Source organism: Apis mellifera, linkage group LG13 (genome assembly GCF_003254395.2).
Source record: "Apis mellifera strain DH4 linkage group LG13, Amel_HAv3.1, whole genome shotgun sequence".
Classification (NCBI taxonomy): Eukaryota; Metazoa; Arthropoda; class Insecta; order Hymenoptera; family Apidae; genus Apis; species Apis mellifera.
In genome coordinates, this window is record NC_037650.1 from 4,300,093 (window position 1) to 4,315,722 (window position 15,630).

Below are 15,630 nucleotides of genomic sequence, written 5' to 3' on the forward strand. Positions count from 1 at the left end.
TTCCCTTCCCTGGCCCCTCCTCTTCGATGGGCGCCAACAAGTAACACGGTTCTCCTTCTCGGTTTCTCGCTTACCATCTCAATAACGCGAATGACTGAATGGGCCTGGAGCCTCGAAATCCCGACGAGATAACCTTTATTGTAATTACAATAAGGCATTATGCGCCGAGATCCACGGGGGTCGGAGGTCACACTTCGGCTGAGATCTTCACTCTCCTCGAATCTCTATTTTCCATCATCTCTGTGTCTATATTCGTTTCTCTCTCTCTCTCTATCCATTTTAAATCTATCGAAAAAAATTCTCGTATATGCGTGTATGGAGCTTGATACCATAATTTCATGATAATTCTTATTTCGTGCTCCTCGTATTTTTTATTACGATAATGTAAAGAAATATCGAATTCGTCGAAATCGATTTCTCTGTAAAAAAAATTCACGAAAATTCAAGATCCCTTTAATCTTTGCTTGGCGAGGGATCGATCATTCGAATTAGATTCGATTAGAAGAATAGAACTTTTTATTCGAGAGAGAAAGAAAAAAGAAAAAAAGAAAAGGTTTGAGGAACCGGTGACTTAATCGAAATAAATTTGAACGGTTGAAAGGAACGAATGCGTCGAATGCATCGAAATCGTGGCAGGACGAATCGTGGTGATATTATCGAGAAGGAGTGGCTGCTCGTATGCACGTATCGCGTTTCATGGCACGGCCATCTTTATATATGCAGACGGGCCACGCGTGGAAGGTCTGCGGTAGGCGACATGTTCACTGGACATGACTTATTGCCTACAAGCGCCACTGTAAATCTCGGCGTTACAACGTCTGCTTCTGCCACCGAGGCGCAAGGGCGGCAACCGCACACCGAGACACACGGAGATCTTTGAAAAGATGCTTGGGGTGGTGGACCTCTTTTTCTCTCTCTCTCTCTTTTCCTCTCCATTCAGCGTGAAATTAAGCTGGTTGCACTCGTTCCAATTAAATTCCAAAACAGGATAATTTGTTTCTAAATTTCTTTTCCTCTTTCTGATCATTTTCTATTTAATATTGGAAACGTATGTTATTTCTTTTCTTCCTCTTCTTTTTTTTCTACTTCCCCTCCTCTTCCGCCGGATAAAAAGTTGCCACGTGAGAAAGAGGACGATGTTTCTTCGATTGACGTCACGGATTTGACGAAGATTCGGTTGAAATTACGCAGAAAATTATAGGTCCAACTTCCGGTGCAACCAGCGGAAACGATCGAAGGCGCAACCCCTTATTCTTATAACTGTAATCAAAGATGATTGACAAGCGCGATCGATAAATTCGATTCGAGTGTATTGTTGGTAAATGAAATAAATCAGGAAAATTTTGGTTTTTCTTACTTTGCACGATCGAGCTGCTGATACTGATCGAACGGGGGCAAAATCTAATGATAAGGTAGTCCTAATAGCCGACTGACTATAGGTCTCTCTTCACGGCTCGATTCTAATTGAATTAGAAGATCCGGAGGATTTTCGAGGCAGGGACCGGGAGGAGCAGGTTAACCCACCATTTACGAGCAACCCTTCATTTCGAGAATAGCGAGAACGCCAACGAAGATTCAGAAGCACCCTCGGCCAGGTCTGTTTGCTTGGCAAACGATAAAATAATGAATCCCCCGCGCTGGGCGTTCCTCTCTATTGGACTCGAGGAATTAAAATCTCGTGCCGAATTAAGAGCACGATTCGATAAATAAATTATAGGAAGAAGAAAGAATCGCGTAACTTCCTCCTTCGGAAAAGTTGTTCCAAAATTAAAGGAAAATAATAAAGCAGGTGCATTGTTAACCTTGCTATACGCGTCACGCCAATCTTTTTTCCCTTCTTAATCAAGATTTATGATATATAATCACGCTTTCGTGGTTCAGATTAATCTTGATATTAAAAATTTCGATAAAATAGTATCGTTATTCTCTCTAAAAAGCTTCGTTTGTACTTAATTTTAATAAAAAAAATAAAACCAATATCAAGTTTAATCTTGGTGAAAAGCGCTATTATATTATTTATATCGTTATGAGATTTCTTAAAAAACCTATGCCGTATTACACAAAACGCAGTACGAGGTAAAGAAACTCACGGAATCGTTAATTCCGACGTACCTCGGGCGTACGTCAAATTGACATCCATCTTCACAGGAACCGTCAATTTCACGACGATTTGCACCCGCGGGAATTCGTCTTCACGTGCAACGAGTGACCGTTCACGAAAAAAGCTCCAACAAAAAGGAGGGTCGGTTTGAGGAGAGAGGGAAGAGGAAGAAGAGGAAGAAGAAGAAGAAGAAGAAGAAGAAGAAAACAGGTACCGATGACCGCGGCACGTCGCGTGACGGAAGAACCCATGATCACAGGCACACGCACGCGCGTATTTGCATCTTGCATTCGCGTCTATTCACGATGAAAAAAACCAAAAATTTGTTAACTAACCCGAGAAATAATCTACCTATTCAAGACTGAGAAGAGTGCTGACTCTTGGAACTCAAGAAACAACTCTACGCTCTACGAAACGAATTCGACGATTTTTAATCGGTGTTAAATTCGTTGGATGATCCATCAACGTCGTTGTAACATCTCTGTAATAAAATAAACAAAATAAATTAAATCGAATAATTCGAATTTACCGTGGATTATCAACGATCCTGTTGTGACGATTTTTGCGAATTTTTGCATCATAACGCATGAAGGTAACAGCAGCATCTGAGGATGTAGCAATTACGTCTGAACTCCTTGCCACAGATGGACGGGACCGCAACCACGGAACGCCCCTTGCGTTACACACATGTTACAAGTTCCCTTCTGTCCTTCTTCCCTTTCCTCCTTGCCCCTCTCCCCTCCCCTTGCTGCTCATTCCTTCCTGACCGAATTAATGTTCGTACGGTCAGCACGAAAAGACGCTCCTGTGGGAACAGCGAGACGCGGCTTTGTCCATCCTGGTCGGGGAACGCCTTGGTGAACGATTACGGACGGGGGAGAAGGGGAAGTAAACTGGAGCAGGAACACGAGTAGGAAGATGAACTTGGAGAACGGTTAATGAGGACAAGCTGAGTAACCAGCAAGGTAAACTAAGAGAGTATCAGCTGACAAGAGTTGCATTGCGCTTGCTATTCATTAGCTAGATAATCTTGTGTACAACGCTACTTGGAAACTGATACTGTATGAAATGAATGATAATTTAGACGGACGGATTGGTAAAAATTACAAATCAATTACGAGATGAACCCGTCAATTCGAGTCTCTCGTTATGTTATTTCGTTTGTAAAAAAAATTCCGTTCCAGTTTCAATCGTGTATGCAAGATGATCGCTGGATAACGGTGACCCTGAACAGCGCGGCAGGTAACCCCATAGCCGTGAACTTTCTTTTCTCGTGTGCCGTTGACAATGGAGAACCGACGATCGTCTCGCGGAGTTGTGCACGCGATGACCCGCGTACTTCCTGAGCACGCTTGAGGAGGAAACGTCCTAACGGGAGCAGTAGCCCGGCTTTCCGTTCCAAAACTTCGCCCTTTGTTCCACGACGTTTCACCGGCCCGTTCAAACTAGCCGAATAGAGACACGCGAGAAAGGAAATAGAAAAAAAAATAAAGGCGTGGACACGATTGTTTAAATCGTGGCGTGGGTTAAATCGAGCCCAGTTGGCCGACTAATTCACGCGATATTAAGCGTAAGTTGGTTACCTCTCGTCAAGAGGGCTCGTAACGCGCCCTGGAGGTCGTGAAAGGGGATGAGACGGGCAGTGAGGTGTATTCTGCCCGGCATAGTCGCGAGATTACAGGCCGGCTCGAGGCTGACTGCGATGTAAATCAATCTGCCACGGAACTTCCCCGAGGGCCTGGCTTCTAAACTGTTCGCTCTATGGCGAAAAGTGAATGGCAATCGTACGAGGTGTCGGATGTTCGAAACTAAATTTTCTTATTGCCGCTCTCGTGCGTCAGCGCAACAACGTTTTCGAGCCTAGAGAAGAAACAAAAAAGGGAGAAAGCGTTAGATGAATGGCGGGACTACCGTTGGTCGTGCATCAACTAGAAGAGGATCAACGACAAAATCGTGCCAGCTGCATTTATTGAAAATTACTCCTCGCGTGCGAGCCGCACGAAAATGAGACGGACGAGGGTGAAGAGATGCAGCCGATCCCAACGTACGATTATGCTAACCGAATGGCGCTTTCTTTAATAAGTTGAAACACTTTTAAGATGCAATATATCATTGTATATGTATCGGCCCTCTGAATTTCTAATTTTATCTTCGAACGATAAACTAATGGATAATTTGATAAAATATCGAGTTTGATGAGAGAAAATACATATATACATATATATATAAATGGAGAACGGGGACGAAATTTCGACGTTTATTGATCTTTCTTACCGAAAATGACTAGCAGTGACTCGCAGTGAATCTTGCGCATCCGTAAAAGCGATTAATGAAAACACACGAAAGCAGAAAATATGGTTATTTAACGTCGTGACCCATTCAATTTTCTGGACTTTAATTCGGACGATGGTCAATGTGTTTCATCATATGCCCTGAAGTCCTATATTCTTTGTGTGTAGAAAGAGGGATGTAATTATGAACCATCGAGGGATGTTTTCGTTTCCCGGTTTAATTAACGATATCCGTACAGTGGTCCAACGCTAGTCCCTTCAAAGCGGCGATTTCTTTAGCATGAACGAACAAAATGCTGCGTGAATATTCGTTATCGTACGTCGTGATTCGTGATTAATTTCTACAATGAGATATTAAATGAAATAGAATAAAGTACGAATATACATAGAATGAAGGATAACGAACGAAAGCGCATTTTATATAGAGGATATTATAAAAACTATCACCTTAGTTTCTGGATATTTACGAAATTCTTCAAGTTAAGAACTCTGGAAAGGAAATTATCGCTTTAGGCGATCGTGTCTCCGAGGAAGGCCATCGGCATATGCGGCTCGCGTGCATCAATGCAACTGTAGGATCGGCAGTAACAGGTGCAGATGCAGAGGAAGCAATCGTCAGCTCGACAGCCCGCGGTGCATGTGCGCCTATTATGATTTCTTTCGTAATTAGTTTCCCTTCTCTCGTTCTCTACGTTCCTCGTACGAGCGTCCGAATGCAGCTATTTATTTATTTCGTTGTGCATATGCACGGGCCGGCAAATTGTGTCCAATTCTTTGCCATTTGCGGTACTTATGTCACGTTTGGAAATACCTATCAACATAATCCTGAATCTTCCTTCAGAAATTTTATTACGTTTTTAACACATTCTTACACAATATTGCACATACTATTATTTAAAAGCGCATATCATTTCACGTGTCATAATTTTGAGAATACCGCGAAAATTTCATCATTGCTCTTCGCGTTTCGTTCGCCGTTTATGACGATGTAGCAATTTACATGTTTGCATTAGTATCAATAGGTAAATTGCTTACGCTTACAATTATTGTCGTTTCGAGTGAAAATTTATCGAAAATACGGTATATTACGGAAAACAATTAACGAAAGCTATGAACTAGTAACTTAGTAAGTAATCCCCCTCTAAATTTATGACTTTTCATATTATATAAGTCATAAATTAAAATTTATTAAACTACGTTTTATAAGTTGACTGTGTACAATTAAAAAATACCTGTAAAATAGCTTCTCGATCCATCATCTGTTCATAGAAACGAGGTAATGTTTAAGTTATGGGATGGTCCTAAGATCTCGAGCTACTACATATATCCGAGAAAGCATCTTGCCAAGGGATTTCACCGAGGGTTGGCTGTTTGCGCCTCTCGACAAATAAGGGGAAGTCGTTATCCTCTGGATGGGAGGAGTAATTAACTGCTTCTACCTCCTTTCTATCCGTCCCACCTCTCACCCAGTATCCTTCCTTTCCGGCTTCGGCTTCTACTCGAAAGAGCAGACTTAAGGAGACCCGCTTAGGCTTTCACGCGGTCGTGTCTTCATTATTCACGCTAATCTGCTTTTGCCTCCTATTACCCCTACCGCCTCGATCTTGCTCCCTTTCTCTTCAAAACTCACTTCTCCCGGATAATTCGTTATTTATTTCATTATAAATACTAATCAAATCTTGGATATTTTCTTCAAATTGTATCTATACTAAGAAAAGCAAAGAATAGAAAATCGATTAAGTAAAAGACTACTACGGATTTTAATGTAACGGAAATTGTGTTAATCTCACAAATTTTGTTAACGCGATATTTCCAATTTCGACGCAAGCTATAAAAAGAAACCCCACAGTGTTCGTCAAATTCTGACAAATTGTTTTCTTTATTAACTGGTAATGCCGACAAACGTTGAACCAGAGGACCCCGACTGCGATAATCCTTCATTAATCTTTGGTCGTTGATTGATCGTTATAATTGATTGGCGGCTCGAACGAATGAACGACTGAGATAAGATTTCTAATGTCTTTTCTGATTAAAATTTTGTGATAAAATAATTACAATTAAATATGGATACAATAAAATATTATATAATTTCTAAGTATAGATATTTCTAAAGAAAAGATTCAATATTTGGAAATTGAATGAGAAGCGAATGAAATAAGATCTCCTAAAAACATCTACTCTGAAAAATATAAAATTTAAATTGATAAATTTTTTACATATTAAGCTTTGAAATATTTTACTAATTTACAATTATTTACAAATACACCATATATAAGTACGTAGTAGGTGTATTCGATTTATCCAAATTATAATATAAATTTTACTAAAAATTATATATTTCCTGTAAAAATGCAATATTCATTATTTTGATATTTAAACAAATACATGCGAATTATTAATTTACTCGTATTTGATAAAATAATTCTGAAATAAAAAAACGACCTCGTAAATAGTTAAATATTTCAATTTTAAAACGTTGTTTAAAATTTTTTAATTTAACTTTAAGATTTTTAAATCAAGGAATCTTCTTCTGGAAAATAAATTGACCTAAAACTAGCAAAAATAAATGATATCAGTTTTTCAATTTTTTAATCATTACGTAACTGTGAAAAAAACATGTTCAAAATAATTAAGAATATAAACTAAAATTCTAGAAAAATTATTTTCATTTATCTATCTAAAAACATTTTTGCATATTAAAATTTTTCTATTGATAATACACCATTACTGCATCAAAACTCATACATTACAATATAAATGCACAACTTATATATATAATTTTTATTCGAGTTTATATTTTTACTGCGGTAAGTTAAGTAGAACATTTTGACCTGGGGGCAAATAAGCTACTTGACGAGATCTAGAAAGATTATGAGCTATGTCTTCTGCAGCTTCAATTCTTCTAAGTTCAACTAAACCATCGCCTGCTTCACCAAGGGACTTTGCAATTAAACTCGCGGCTTGGGCATCTCCTTCTGCACTAATAATAGCAGCTTTCTTATGCTGTTCTGCTTTTTCTACTAAGAAACGGGCCTTTTCTGCTTCTTGCTGTGCTACTTGCTTCATTTCCACAGCTTGAGTAAATTCTTTTCCAAAGGTTAAATGTGTCTGAAATAAAAAAGATTATAAAATCAAATAAAGTATTATTCCATATATCGGCTAGAGAACAACAACAATTATGATGTACTTACAATAGAAATATCATCTAAAATTAATCCAAATTGCGTAGCTCTTTCTGTTAAATCTTCCCTAACCTTTTGAGAGACGATCTCCCTCTGCGTGATTAATTCTCCTGCATCAAACTGAGCAACTACTGCTTTTAATACTTCATTTGTAATAGATGGCAATACTCTCTCAGCATAGTCTATACCAAGAACGGTATAGATCTTCGGCAAAGAATCTGGTATGGGTCTGAAGAGAATACGAAGTGTGATGTTTACGTTTTGCAGATCTTTACTTCCAGTGATTACAGGAATATTCCTTGGTCTAGATCGAACATCAAATATGATAGGTCTCTGTACCCAGGGAATAATAAAATGTGTTCCTTCTCCTACAACTTGGTTTTTTATTCCAGTAAATCTATCAAAAATAACAGCTCTATGGCCTCCATCAACTAAAACAGATAATTCAAAAAAAATTATAAATAAAATTCAATATATATCTCACAATAACTTCGTCATAATAATAAATGTATAAACTAACCATTGTATAAAGCATTATTAGCAACGATACCAGTCAAAGTTAAACCCAGACCGAGTTGTCCTAATCTATTCCAAAACATAGCCATTTTTAATAAAATACCTGAAATAAAAATAAAAAATCATTTGAATAAAAAAAAAATAGATAAAATGTATGATGCAACACTAACTAATTTAATTAAAAGCGTGATCAAACAACTTTAACCTATAAATTAATAATATTATAATATGAATTTAAATAATACGAAATAAACGTGAATCATTATTTTTATCGAATTATAAAGACATAATTATATCAAAGAAGATAGTATTTGATCAATCTATGTTACAAAAACAAGTAAAATACTTAAAAATGCTATAAAAAAACCAACCACATGCGGTCTCAATCGAATCGGTATATAAATAAAAATACGTATAATTAAAAATAGAAAATACTATTATATTAAGTAATAATTAACGTTTTTCAAATTGATATAGTTTATTCTTACGTAATAAATGCTGTCTTTCGAATAAGAACTCACTTTTCTTCTCGTATTGCGTATGGGTGTCGGCAAAAGTAAGATGGAGTCTAGCCAAATTTCAAGCAAGTCGACAATAGCGCCACTTAGCTTTTCGGAGGTAAATTTAAAATGCAAATATTACGAATAAAGAAATATAGAACAGTCGCAATATTCAATATATATGGAAAATAATTAAAATTTAAATGAGATTACATATATCAAGTTATATATTATATAATTTATACTTCAGAGTTTTATTCTAGAGTTTTATTTTATTATTTTTTTTTATTATTTTCTTTCCATAAAGTATTTTAATATGTAATTCACTCGAGAAATTTATTGATTTATCAGAAGAGGTTAGTACATCATTATTTTCATTACGTGAAATTAATTTAATATTAAATAAATTAAATTTTTTATTCTTTTTAAATTCTTTTTAATGGTCTTGATGCAATGCTTATTAAAATATTAAAAAATTATTGCCACATTACATTTATTTATGTAATACAGATTTTTAATATAAGCGTGTATATTATTCTTGTCAATGAACACACAAAAATTATATTATTCCGATTTTTGCAAAATTAATAATAACGAAAAAAAATAATCCGCCCCCGGGTGGGCTCGAACCACCAACCTTTCGGTTAACAGCCGAACGCGCTAGCCGATTGCGCCACGGAGGCCACGTGACGAACGTGTGCAAATTATAAAATTTAAAATTCATTATATTTAAATTTCTTTTTCTTATATTTATAAGATAAATTTTAACATTTCTTTTTCTCTTTTAATTTTATCATTTCTTTTTCTCTGATAATTAATATGATACAAATATATACGTATATCGTATATTATAATAAAAACAAAAATTAATGATAATCTTTGTAAAAAATTAAAAATTTTCCAAAGTAAAATTTTATTTTTTTATTCTTTGTAACTACATCATCATTCCATATTATCCTAAAAAGAAATTATTGATTGTTAATATAATTATAATATTAAAATCAATAACTGCTGCTAAATAATGACACTAAACATATTTCATAAGATGGAAAATATGATTAGATGATTTCATTTTATTTTATTAGAGATATGAAACACTATGTACGTCTGGAACTTCATCTTTATGCATAACATCCATGTTACCACAGATTCCAGTTACTCGACTCTGAAGATCAGTATGCAGAGAAACAGTCACACTGTCTACTTTATAGAAAATATGAACTGGTATCGTTTGTGAATCAATTACTACATAGTTATAGGCAGTGGTTAATCTGTATAAAAAAAAAATATATATATATATTATAATTATAATATACAGGTAGAAATATCTTTAAAAAATGAAATTAAAACAGAATAAATTTATTGAAAAATTAAGTTTACCTCATAGGATAAGAATGTGACTCGTTCTCGGATACTGTAATACCTTTTTGATAATCATCAATAATTTTATTATCTATTTTCACAGATACTTTTGCCTCAAGAGGCATAATTTCCATTTCATGTTCACCGATATAAACTCTTAAAGCCAATTTCTTATTTTGTACTAATTTCACAAAGATGCTATACGTATGATGTATGTGATCACCAGACATCAAGATCCATTCGTCTGATCTGATAAATTGAATGACACCATTCCAATTAATAGTGATGGCATCGTTAATAGTAGGATTAAGAAGTCGAGGATAAATTGTGCACAATCCTACAGACAAAAATGTAAAAATATGTTTAGCAATTCAGCATAATAATTGCAATTTCTATAATGATAAATAATTAAAGAGGCTCACTAATTTTTTCATTGAAATAATCATTCAATATCGACGTAGAGTAATGAATATTATTCATCCACATATTCCAAACTGGATTACCAAATGGTAATTGAACTAATTCGTAACTGTGTGTCGGAGTTGTAACAGCCGCATTAAGAACGGATGTCAAGTATGGGAATTCTAAGACAATCTTCGCGTTTCCAGGCTGTACATGATTCCAAGTATGTTTCATATGATCGAAGAAAACAGCACGCAATTTATCATGAACTATATTTACAACCGACATTATTTGCTGAGGTACCTATAAAATAAATAATAAAAATTATTCCCATTAAACTATCATCGCTATCAATCTTAAACTATAAAAAAATTTACCTTTCTTACGGTCATATCTAAAGTATATTTCCTCAAAGTTGAATGAAGTATATCTTCTTCAATGCATTCTTTAGTCTTAGGAACTTTCGAACTCTTGGTATGGAACAAAGGATTCTGACTTTGATTGTAACATTCAATATACATGCTGTCATAGCTCATTTGATTCTTTTGTTCTTCTAACATTTCGCCTTTCATGATGATTGTGACATCCATTTCATCGCGTACACACTTATCTTCTTTCGTTTGTCCCATAGTAATCGTCATTTTTGTATTAGTTTCCTTCTTTCCATTAACTGTTAATAAATCATCAGTAATCTCTGGATATTCATTCTGTGCCTCAATACATATCTAAAAGAATATATCGAATATTCTTCTACTGAAAAAATGCTTCACTTAGGAATTTTAATTCTTACAAACCTTTAAATTTTTCTCTTCTGGTATGGTACGAGTAATCATAATTCTCATACTATTATTAACATGTCCCTGAGACAATACAATGTTAAGATTCATATCCCATTGTCTTATAGATTCATTAGTGGAAGCTGCTTTAGCATTTAAATTTCCACGAATATCGATTCTCTTACTGCGTAAAAGATCCATTTTTTGTGTCTCGTGAAAATCTTGAATGCTAACTTTTCCAATTAAGTCGATCTAATGAAAAAAAAAAAAAAAATATTAAAAGAAAAATACATGCGTATTCTGATCGGTTATTATAAAACGTGAAAGAATTTTTTCAATTTACCACCGAAGTAGGATAAATGATACTTGGTTCGACTTTATAAACGAGAGAACAACTTTTTCCTTGTCCCAAAATTATATCGTTCATTATTTTATGACGGAACGCTATAACAGCCTGTATCCTGTATAACGAAAAATAAATTTTTGTATTACTCTTTTTCCTTGTTTTTTTCTTTATCATTACTTAAATTCAATACTCACATACTGTTTTCGATTGTCTTTGACTCTGAAAGTCCTATAAGCCATTCATCCACGAGAGAAACCGGAATAAAATCATTGTCGCAATGATATTGCATCTTAAATCGAGTTCCAATATCCTTCGAATCGAAAGTATTCTCGTACGTTCTCAAATTGACGTTATTAGTAACAACTTCATAATGATGGCAAGTAGAGCAAGACTTTTTCAACAGGTCATGCTGATCGTTCAAAACGGTGATATAATTTTTACCGTGAATCGATATTCCTGCAACCGAGAAATCCGTAACCGGCAATCTTGGCCACGTAACTTTAAGACTCTTCGTTTTCCAGTTCCAGCCAATGGTCATCTCACATGGTGCAACGATATCGAAAGACGACGTCTTGTGAACAGAGTGCCATACATCAGCTACAGGATTGTAAATTGACATCGTGTGTTCGCCGTGCATCCATTGCTGGTATTTAATTTTTGGTTTCAAGATTAAAAGATTTTTATCTTCGGAGACTTCGAAGCTTCCTACGAGGGAGAACAAAGAAGGTATTTTCGTTGACAAAATGGCTGGTACACCGAGATCAGTGGTTACGTGCATTTCGTGATAATCGTGATATAAAACGGTCTGCCAATTGACGACGTCCATGTATTCGGTGATCAATCTTTTCCACTGTTTCAATTCGTTGAGAATTTTCTGCCAATTATTCTTGGTGCAATGGAATATCGAAACAACATTGTCGTTCATCGTTAAAATCACATTAACATTAACATCTTTAATTTTCGGCATGATCTTAGCCGCTGAAATTAATACGTTTTTCACGTTGTCGTTTTTGATCGCTTGTACGACATTGCCGAACACATTTTCATCGATATCCTTGACAATCTCGCTCAAACCATCTATATTCCAATGGATCTATGATATATGGAAATATAATTAGATGATATTACAAAGAATCTTACATATTTTGTATAGTAAAATTTATTACGATACTCACTCCTAATTTAGTAACAGGTTTGCGCGCTTTAACAGATGCGACGTGCTCGATCGAGCCGATGTACGGCAAACCAGATGCGTGATCCACAATTAAGGAACCTTTCACTCTTTCGTTATATTCGTACTTATTATCCACGTAATCGACGTAAAATTTGCGCGATAATGGACCGGTAACGTTCCTTACTCGAACGATCTTTAACAATTTCTTAGCCAATTCTCGAGCCTGCATCAGGCAAGGATCTACCGAGGTGGCAAGTCCTTTGATCGTATCCACGTAATAATTATAGAGATGTTCGTTCTTTTCGTAAACCATCAGCCAATAAACGTTTATAAACCGTTCTGATTGAGGCGTTTCGTTCATCAATACATCAAACGCGGCTATTCTGACTGCTGTTGGAAGGATAACGTCGGTAAGAACCGGCCATAGCAAGTTGTAACAGTAACGGGGATGTTCGAAGACCACGTTTCTCATGATCCAAATAGCTTGCGCTCGAATGTTGTGCGGTTTATCGGATACAACCTCGTCACCGCGGATGATGGGCTCCAAAAATTTCAGGATCTGAGTTAATCTTACGTTTTTCATCGCCATCATGTACACCATCTTCATGTGATGCGTCGGTTCGTCTGCACAACATTCATTGCATTATCGATTAGGAATAATCAATTAAGAGAAGAACGAGGTATTACGAGAAAAAAAATTGCACTATACTTCTAATATGCTCCATGAAGTGATGCAAGTATTTATCCAAAAGAGGATCTATAGCTCCAGTCTCCTCGTGCTCAAATGTTTTACGTATCAACGTAGCGAAACAGAATATACTTGCTTCCTTAACTTCCACGGAAACAGAATCGTCCAAGTTAAGAAGTTCCTCCATCTGCACGAGCAGTTTTTTCGAAGGAACCTTCACATGCATCGCGAGGTTTCCAAGCATCGTGATCGCGTTCCATTTTGGAACGCTCTTTGTTCGCACTACGTTTCGCGTGAAAAAGCAGGCAGCCGGGGTCCCTACGCTCGACAGTATCCCGAGGAAAATATTTCTAATAGAGGAAAGAACGAGAAGGTGAACAAAATTTATCCAAAGATATATCTCACGATCGATCAAAATATCCAAAAGAGGATCTCTTAGCGTACCTCTTCGCTATCTCATTGGCATCTTTGCCATTTTGAATCTCGCTGTACACTCGCTCCAATGACGCGACATCCATGTAACCCATAACGTGTAAAATCCTATTGATCGTTTGATCGTGTTTCCAATCCGACTGTTTCTTCTCGGTTTGGCTCTCTTTTAGATAACCAGCAACCTCGTCCAACATCCTTCTCAATTTTAAAATAAGATCGTCGAGTTTGACGATATGTCGACCATGGGTTACGTCTACGTCAGCTTGTGGAACGTACGAAGTCGTAGGTTCATCGTAGATAACATTCTCGATGATCGAAGGATTTAATCGTGCGACGTCTGATAAGCGTGACTCGGACACAGAAACAACGTCTTTGAGATGCAACGTTTGGCTGAAAAAAACGGATATATTATTCTAAAATAAAATTATGATATTTTTGAATCTATATATATACGTATATTTATTATTTATTCGTTTTGGAGATTACTTGGTCAGAAGGTGATGCGCCTCTGATTCGGCCGTCCATGGTAGATAATTGATCATTCCATGACCGATTAATTTTTTTATAAGAACCTCATTGTCCTGACTTTCCACCACGAAAATGCGTCTACTAGCAGTAGTCATGTCATCCTGTATGGAATTAAAGAGATACGGGATTAAAATTGTTATTTCAGAAAGGAATAAAATAAAAAAAGTCTTACCCATTCATCTACGTGACATTTCTCAGAATCAAAATGGTTCGTCTCGTGGTAAGAGAAACGAGTACAATTCTTCGATTCCTGAATCTTCGTAACTACGAATTCTTTGTTAGATCCTACATGGTCCAATGGATGAACATTATAAGCTACTTGGCAAGTACCGTGAACAGTTTCCTAGTGGTAACAACCAAAGAGAACATTAAAGAAAATCTCAGAGTGTTCCCATCAGTCGTTACCTACCTCGTGAGTTATGAAACTGTGCGATTTCATCGGTGTTTGAACACGAATATTAGTCATGTCCAATTGAAGCATGGAAACGATACCCTTTTTCATGTTTCTTGACCATCCTGCCTCGTTCTCCACAAATTTTACGCCTTTAAGCTAAAACAGATAGGGATAAAAACGTTTAACGTTTAATTCTCACGATTCTTCTATTCAATTTTATCCTCTTACGTGTCCATTTTCGTCATAAACGACGAGGAAAGGATTCAGAATCGCATCTGCCACGTCGGGGATCGATTCCATAACAGACGATGATTCGTAATGTTTCGAAAATCCATTGTACAATCTGTATTTCACATTGGTCAAATTAACGTAATAAGTATTCTTCGAGTTTGTGTCGGTGACATGTTGTACGTTGAGTAAACATTCGATTCCATAATTGGACGCGGATAAAGACGGATCGACACCAGCCTTCACATCGGCGATGTATTTGTAAGTTACAAGTTTCCCGTGTGGAAAAGGAGCTGGAATAATATTAGATAAAATTATTTCTACAATTCAAAATTATCACAGAAATTCGCTTCAAGATTTTCTTATCTGAGAATCTTCTTTATTTTAACGTACCCGGAACGGCAATCACCGTAGTTAGGATTCCCAATAATACTACAAATTAAAAAGATATATATCATTTCAAATTATTGACAATATTTTTGAAAATAAAATTATGTAGGAAATTTTTTTTCCTTCCTTTCTTGTTACTTACCGATTAGGGTATTCATTATAGTGTAACCCTTGTTAAGAAGACTACTAAACGCTGCTGTGCTGCATTCTCCTTTTATATGGCGAAAAATCTGTAAATCCCGGTAGAATAAGAAAATGCAAATATAATGATAACCCCTCTCGAAAGGGTGTTGCGAACTGGCTATGCCGGTGTAATCAAT

The 15,630-nt window shown here is 36.1% G+C and overlaps 2 protein-coding genes and 2 non-coding genes across 6 annotated transcripts; all 4 read right to left on the minus strand.

The window, feature by feature from the left end:
* Window positions 1-7,040: 7,040 nt before the first annotated feature.
* Window positions 7,041-8,735, minus strand: LOC408412 (protein l(2)37Cc). 3 transcript variants are annotated; one of them, XM_006559327.3, is made up of 4 exons: window positions 8,612-8,735; window positions 8,095-8,193; window positions 7,584-8,005; window positions 7,041-7,500 (listed from the first exon to the last, which is right to left on the minus strand). In XM_006559327.3, the coding sequence occupies exons 2-4, from the start codon at window positions 8,177-8,179 to the stop codon at window positions 7,192-7,194; spliced, it is 816 nt and encodes a 271-aa protein (XP_006559390.1). In that variant the 5' UTR covers window positions 8,180-8,193; window positions 8,612-8,735; the 3' UTR covers window positions 7,041-7,191. The 3 variants fall into 3 exon arrangements, with proteins under 3 accessions (XP_006559390.1, XP_006559391.1, XP_016771285.1); XM_006559328.3 differs by having other exon boundaries at window positions 8,579-8,703; XM_016915796.1 differs by lacking the exon at window positions 8,612-8,735 and adding an exon at window positions 8,462-8,480.
* A 464-nt stretch (window positions 8,736-9,199) lies between these two features.
* On the minus strand, window positions 9,200-9,273 carry TRNAN-GUU. Its single transcript has one exon. It is a non-coding gene; the product is annotated as a tRNA-Asn (tRNA).
* A 213-nt stretch (window positions 9,274-9,486) lies between these two features.
* Vhdl (larval-specific very high density lipoprotein) lies at window positions 9,487-15,498 on the minus strand. The gene is given in 16 exon segments (NM_001331117.1): window positions 9,487-9,861; window positions 9,971-10,289; window positions 10,375-10,657; window positions 10,732-11,079; window positions 11,149-11,382; window positions 11,474-11,591; window positions 11,671-12,569; window positions 12,652-13,274; window positions 13,360-13,688; window positions 13,783-14,160; window positions 14,257-14,399; window positions 14,471-14,641; window positions 14,708-14,848; window positions 14,921-15,213; window positions 15,314-15,352; window positions 15,453-15,498. Coding segments are annotated over 16 exon segments (4,524 nt in total). The 5' UTR covers window positions 15,469-15,498; the 3' UTR covers window positions 9,487-9,671.
* Window positions 14,642-14,709, minus strand: Mir6001 (microRNA 6001). Its single transcript, NR_127303.1, has one exon. It is a non-coding gene; the product is annotated as a microRNA 6001 (primary transcript).
* Window positions 15,499-15,630: the final 132 nt, after the last annotated feature.

Excerpts from the sequence above, each read along its gene's own strand:
- LOC408412 (XM_006559327.3), bottom strand. The coding sequence starts at position 8,179 with ATGGCTATGTTTTGGAATAGATTAGGACAACTCGGTCTGGGTTTAACT. Across the intron at positions 8,006-8,094 it reads TAATAATGCTTTATACAATG|TTGATGGAGGCCATAGAGCT; the intron begins GTTAGTTTATAC and ends TATCTGTTTTAG. Across the intron at positions 7,501-7,583 it reads TTTTAGATGATATTTCTATT|ACACATTTAACCTTTGGAAA; the intron begins GTAAGTACATCA and ends TTTTTATTTCAG.